General features: G+C 34.2%; 1 protein-coding gene across 1 annotated transcript in view; it reads left to right on the top strand.

The window, feature by feature from the left end:
- The window catches only part of LOC111776223, an 11,096-nt gene extending 4,420 nt beyond the window's left edge, over window positions 1-6,676 (top strand). The window contains exons 7-12 of the mRNA XM_023655971.1: window positions 484-565; window positions 3,526-3,583; window positions 4,869-4,993; window positions 5,819-5,902; window positions 5,991-6,061; window positions 6,168-6,676. Of these exons, the coding sequence (XP_023511739.1) occupies window positions 484-565; window positions 3,526-3,583; window positions 4,869-4,993; window positions 5,819-5,902; window positions 5,991-6,061; window positions 6,168-6,300 (553 nt within the window). The 3' untranslated portion in view covers window positions 6,301-6,676. The remainder of the gene's footprint in view (window positions 1-483; window positions 566-3,525; window positions 3,584-4,868; window positions 4,994-5,818; window positions 5,903-5,990; window positions 6,062-6,167) is intronic.
- Window positions 6,677-7,146: the final 470 nt, after the last annotated feature.

Raw genomic sequence — 7,146 nt, 5'->3', positions numbered from 1 at the left:
GGGGGGGGGGGGGGGTGGTGGTGGTTAGAAAACTAGACTTCTTTTTTTTCTTTCTAAAGATTGAAGATCACAATAAAGTATAGTATAGAGGATTCTTCCCAACCAAATGTAGATTACCCCCAAAAAGGGGGGGAGAGAGAGAGAGAGAGGAGAATCTTGGTATATAATTTGTATATATTTTATTGTTTTTTATTAAGGAGAAAAAGAAAGTTGAGATCTCACATAGGAAAAAAAAAAACATGGTGATACCACTTGAAAAAAATATCAGATCTAACTTTCGCATCCACTTTGTCTCTAATTTATTGTTTTTATATTGTAACTATCTGTGTGGAAGTTAGGACTTCTCGTTGTGGCTACTTTCATATAATCAAATTCAGAATTACGTGAAGTTGTGCATGGTTCCATAAAAATTTCGTATTGACCAATGTTGGGAGAACTTCATGTTTTGATGTTTCTCCATTTTCTCTTTTTCTCTACTCCCAGTGGTGCATTCCTTGAGGATGCAATGTTTGTTTCGTGTGGACATTCATTTGGTGGTCTTATGCTGAGGAGGGTCATTGAGACGGTACGGGCATTCTTCTCCTAATTTATCCTCTTTTCTTATGGTATTTCCGCTATTGTTTATATCTTCGGGATATGTGTTTGATCTTTCTCACTTTCCACAGATTTAAAAAGCATGCCTTATCAATATTTATTCCCTTTGCTACTGTGAGTTAAATGAAGAATATCTAAAATTTAGGAGAGCCCATTTGGTATCCTTTCGCTTTTAGTTTTATTCGCTGCTTGCTATTTTGTTGTGTGTGTGTGTGTGTATATATATATATATATATATATTTTTTTTCTTTTTTTTTGCAATTTTTTTAGTGAGAAACCAAAATTTCAGTTTAAGATGAAGGGACGAAAGTATGGGCGAGATTTTGATGATGCTCGCTGTAGAAGGGAGCCAATGTAAAACAATAGCAAAAAACATAAAGGGAAATTACCGTGAAAGGTTACCAAATGAATTAACTTGAGCATGCTCAGCTGGTTAAGGTAATATATTTTCAACCAAAAGGTCAAATGGTTGAATTTCCACCTTGAACTATTGTTGAATCAGAAAAATTAGAAACAAAGGATAATTACAAAGACTTCTCGGTGGTAAGGCATTCAAGGAGAGGCATCGATGTAAGCCAAGACCCACGCCTCCACCCACAAATTTCTAACCCCTAAAATTTATCTTTTTTTAAGTTAAGTGCTCCGTGGAATATCCAAAAAGGAAAAAAGAAAAAGAAAAAAAACTTTATCTCAGGAAGGGGGATGGAGCACCACTGTCATCATCGACTGATAAGCCCTATTACAAACCAAAAAATTCACTGTGCACATGAAACAAATTCTCAAACAAAATTACTCTGAACACACCACAGAGGCTTTGAGATAATAGAATTCACCATGGAATGAAGTCAATGATGTTAATCTCTCTGCGAACAATAAGCCAAGCAAAAAATTGAACTTTCTTAGAGATTTTAAATTTCCAAGGTGAAGTAAACAGGAAGGAAAACGATTTGGCTGGGCACTCAAATGGGAAAAACCTACATGAAAATACATGTGCGTGACTTTGTTTCTTTTTGGGGAAAAAAAGAGAAGATATTCCTATTGGGTGAGGAAATCACCTTAGAAGATTATTTCCTCTCTAGAATTTTATTAAATCCATTCATGTCTAACAAGGCTTCGATTTGAGAGTAAGTTTCAATGATAAGTGGAGGCTTATGGGCAATCTTCATTTGAAAATTGAGCATTGGTCCGACAAGAAACACACCCTCCTGGAGTTTGTAAAGAGCTACGGAGGATGGATCTCCTTAAAGATTTTATCTTTTCCGTATTGGAAATGTTCTTTCTTTGAGGCAATAGGACAACACTTTTGTAATTTGGTAAACATTTCCTCCCAAGCAATTAATCACCCTAATAAAAGTAGAGGAAAATATTTGTGGCTTCATCCGAGCAGATATTGAAGTTAAGGGTGGTAATATTAGAAAATTTTCCCTCTGTTTTGGTGACATTGTTGCAACAGACTGTCCTAGCATGAGAAACTTTAATCGTGATGTTTTATCTATTGAAGAATTTTTGAATTTGGTGGTTGTAAGGAGATTTAATCAGGTAATGGAAGATGAAGGGTTCACTTTCTCAAACAAAGATGATTTGATGACAAGAGTTCATAGTTTAAAGTCCCTTCAGTGCATGATAAGATCGATATTTTGAATGATCTTTCTGAGCAACAATAATTTTGTGAGATACAAAACATTACATGTCGGTTTCTTGCACAAACAAAATAAATTGCCATTTTCATAAGGTGTTATTTCTCCTAATTTTATTGGACCAACTTTTGATGGAAGTGATTTGGATTTAAATAATGGAAGTGAACACCCAACGATCAATGTTATTAAAGACCATTTTATTGTTACTTATTCGAAATTTTATACAAGAAAAAATCATCTGACAATTCAATTTTCATGGTTCCAAACCCTTTCAATTTTATTAAGGCAGTTAAATTTTTGATGCTTTGGCAGTCAGATCCTATTGTATCATTAGTTGCAACCAACTGATTTTCATTTGGTAACTCAAGATGATGTTCTATGATCTGATAGGATAAGTCTTGAAAAAACAGGTTTAGAAATTTTAAAGACTAACGTATATTTTGTTGAAGATGTTTGCCTACACCTTGTGGTTCCTCTGATTCAGTCAGCTTCCCTTTGGAATTGGAGTCTTTGTAGCAAACGTTGCATAAGCCTTCTCATAATTTTGTTCATTTGTCATTCTCCATTCTAGGTTCAGACTTAATTCTGAAAAAAGGTGCATGACTTTCCTCCAAATTTTCAGATGTTCCATCATATTTTTCACAATTTGTTGACTCTAGTGTTGAATCATTAATCAGTGTAAGCATTGAGGAATAAAAAAACTGATCAAGAAATCCATTGTGAGAATGATAATCTTGAACAATCCTTAGCGCTCCTTTTTTCAGAAGATGTTGTACCTTCTCTAAAGTTTGTGGATGACCAGGTTAGAGAAGGTTCCAAGTGGAGTCCACCCTCTTGGTTACTAAAAAAATTTCATCTCTTATTGAGATTTACTGTTCTACTAGTCTAATATCATTTCTTGCCTTCATTTTCTTGAGCTGCTTTTCTGAATTTAAAGCCTTTGTGTCTTTGTTTTACTTTCCTCCATAAGAGTTTCTGCATTTTTAGCCAGAGTGGGAGCTCTTTCTTGCAGATTATTTGCTGTATTTTTGTTTGTTTCGCTAGTTGTTTTTCATTGTTTTATCCTCTTGTATTTTTAGGCTTACTTTTTGTATTTATTTTTTCGTTTTCATCGGGAACTTGTACCATTGAACTTCTCCTCATTTCCAATACATCAATGAATAGTTGTTTCTTGTTTTAAAAAAAAAATCCAGATGGGATTATGAATTTTTTATTTGATATCGTTTTATGAATTTCTAATGTCAAGGTACCAATAAGTACAAATGGTAACTTGAACTTTTGTTTGCTTTGACAGTCAAGATGCACATTATGCAACTCGGAAATTGATGCTGGGTCTCTGATTCCTAATATAGGTTCGTTAACATCATACTTGTGAACTTTGTGTCATGAACCCTCCCCCCTCTCTCTCTCTCTCTCTCTCTTAACTTTGATTTCTTGTATAGTGTTTCTCCTTTTGTAATATTTCATAGCTTCCTTTATATATGTGAGTGAAATTGGTGAAATCATTTACTTTTCATGATTTGGAATCCCTTAAAAGAACTCTACCAAACAAATAATCAAGATCAAATAAATAATTCAGTGTTCGTATAAAAATGCATATATAATTAAATTTGTGTGTTAGAAAATATCTGTAATTGTTTTGTTATGTTGTCTAATTGTCTTCCTTTTATTGAAATTGTAACACTGTAACTTCGTGTTGAACAAATTAAGAGGTATAAGGCAGTGTTTGAGACACGTCTAATAGAACACAAAATGTTTCTGCTTCATAGGTATTATTTTTCAACTTTTTTGAAGTTCTCTTGACCCCATTGATTCAAACTTGGATTTGACCAGATGGTTGGTGTGAAATTTTCTGAGATCATTTTAACCCATAAGAAAATCTGTCTTGGTAATGATTCAAAGTGAGTTGCTGAGAACAATAAAAGTGAAGAAAACAGAGCATTTGAAAACTTCATCGAATGATGTTTGTGGAGGAAGGAAAAAGAAAAAAAAAGGCGTTTAATTGTTTATCAGTAATTTATTTTAAAATTATAACAGTATCAAGAATGCATTGGTTCTTTCAAAAACGTCAGATATTAGTTAAACTTAAAATGTTTCATAAACTATTGGAACATATGAAAGAAAAGAAAAAGGTGACACTTGGAATAATAAATTACTTATTTATTTTACCAAAATTCTTAACCAAAATAATTAAATTTTCTTCGTAACAGAATTGAAAATATAAGAAACTTAGAAGGGGGAATGGAAAATACAAATAACTCTTAACATTTGTCTTTGCTCTTCTTCCGAGTAAAACATTATGTTTAATCACATATCTAAAAAGTCATAAATAGGTATAAGAGTCATATAGTAGTCAAAGTGTCGAAGCTGGTGAACAGTGAGATTTGGGAGTTCTGGTTATAAGAATAAAAGTATCAAGTATGTTAAGGACTATAAAACATAAATGAGAATAAAGTACTATTTTCTGTTTTTGTGGTTTCCCTTAATATCAATTAATCCATCAACTACGCCTTCTTCTTTTTCTTCTTTTTCTTCTTATTTCAATTTGTGTTAGTTTCTTTTCATTTGAATTTGTACGACTGAAGTGGCNTCCTTTTTAAAAAAGTTCATGTTATAGAAGTGTAATTCCATCTGCAGCACTTAGAGCCGCAGCTTCAGCTGTGAAGCAAGAAGATGACAGGAGGCTATTCCACAATGCAGCATTGAGGAAGCGTCGGAAGGAAATGGGCGACCAGATGGATCCAATGAGAAGATTAAACAGGGTAATTTATTTATTTATTATTATTATTATCTTTTTTTGTGAAGAACATCAATAATACTGGTGGGAAGTTGGAAATTGGAAATTGTGACCTCAAATAATAGAATTGGCTTTGACCGAAAGAATCATCCATGCAAGATGTTTATCTAATTCTGAAGTGCCATCCGGGAAATTGGACTTAAAAACATAGTTACAAATGTAAAAATTGGGGGAGGAAACTTCTAAGCCATAAAAGACTCGGTGTTTCTATCTTTCCTGTCTAATCGTATATATGTAAACAGCTTATACATTTTGGAAATCATGTTTCATCATGCCTGTCGAGGAGTAGGTTTAAAGTACGCACGTCATTTTATATAACTGTAAGTTGAGATAACATGGCTTGAAAAAATGTTATACGGCTGTTTGATTTTTATCCTAAAACTGATCCTAATGATTTGTAAAAGGAAACCATGATATAATCGATCTGATATTATATGAATTTTAGCTTGGTAGCAGATGCCTTTTAGTATTGTAGGCTTTCATACAGTTAGCAAGAACTTGATTACTGATGTGTAATTTGATCGAAGATGTCAACATTTTGACCATCTGAAAAACTTGAGTGAAACGATTGGTTCAGTCTACGACAAGGTATCATAAATCAATTGTTTGAGTTCTCAATTGCAACCTAAATTATGTATGTTGCAACTTGAAAAGAAAAGAATTCCTTGAGCTCCTGGCTATTTGGTATTCTAAATAATCTTTATGCGCTATGTTCAAGATTTCAGATGCAAGACATTGCTTAATGTTGTAATTTTTCTAGTTTATAAAGACCTAATACAATCATCTTCAGGAAAACGGTGATATTGCCATCGATGATGGAATCCATCGAGGAGTTCAATATCCCTTTGCAGTAAATGAAAAGGTCCTAATAAAGGTGAACAATTTTCTATCATATTCTGACTTTTTTCTTTTTAACTACTTGATGAAGTTCAGAATTTGAGAAGCGTTCTGGTATATCTTAGGGAAATAGGAGAACACCAGAAAAATTTGTTGGGAAAGAAGCGGTCATCACATCCCAGTGTCTGAATGGCTGGTTAGTACGTCATATTACAAAGTGATAGTTCATGTTCTTCTATAGGACTACATAGTTCGTTGTCTCATCAGACATTGTAGTTATAATTTTCTTCCTTAACCTTCAGGTATTTACTAAAAATCATTGGGACTGGAGAAAATGTTCGGTTGCAATATCGGTCTCTTAGGAAGATTCTGAACACGACACCAGCTAACGAGGATAGCTGTCCCTCACAGCCCCTTCAGCACAGCAGCTCATAAAACTCTCTGGATGTTGATGATTAGTCCGGAGCAACAAGTTGAATTCAAATCACGGTTTGGTCAGCAGAAGATTGTGAATTTGTTTGGACGGTGATATATTTATCATCAAGCATCAGAACAGCAGCTGTTAGTTGGTTTTAGGTTTCTGTTACATGCTTAAAAAAATTCTGGGAAGTGTATTTAGATTTTTGTTTAGTACGTGAAGTATCATTAAATTATAGGCCCCAAGAAGACCTCTCGATGTATCATTAGGCTTGAGATGAGAGACAAATTATATGCAAATTGAGACTTGAGGCATGGATTGTGGGCCGAGAACACTTGGCACATCCTATCAACTAAAGCTTTTTATTGGAAGCCTGCCGTGAGTAATTTTCAATCAACGGAGCACATTTAGGTTCTTAAGCATAGTCCCTTTTTGTTAAAAAGAACTAATTTAGGCTTTCTAAAGCCGCACGGATTTAATTTTCATAAACCTTTTGAGATCCCATGTCGTTTCCCATGTCGTTTGAGGAGTAGAACGAAACATTTTTTATAAGAGTGAAAATCTCTTCTTAAGAGACTGCATTTTAAACACCTGAAAAAGACAGTGCAAAGAAGACAATATCTGTTAGTGGTGGGCTTGAGTTGTTATAAATGGCATAAGAGTCAGACACTGGGTGATATTCAAGCGAGGAAGTTGAGCTCCGAAGGGGGTGGACACAAGGTGATGTGTCAGCAAGGACACTGGCCCCGAAGTGGGGTGGATTGTGAGATCTCACATCGGCGGAGAGGAGAACGAAACATTCTTTACAAGAATAGAAATTTCTCCCTAGCAAATGCGTTTTAAAATTTTTGGGGGAAAGTAAA

The sequence above is a fragment of the Cucurbita pepo genome, chromosome LG01, assembly GCF_002806865.2.
Source record: "Cucurbita pepo subsp. pepo cultivar mu-cu-16 chromosome LG01, ASM280686v2, whole genome shotgun sequence".
Lineage (NCBI taxonomy): Eukaryota > Viridiplantae > Streptophyta > Magnoliopsida > Cucurbitales > Cucurbitaceae > Cucurbita > Cucurbita pepo.
The sequence above is the reverse complement of the archived record's forward strand: the minus strand, read 5'-3'. Positions and strand labels throughout refer to the sequence as shown.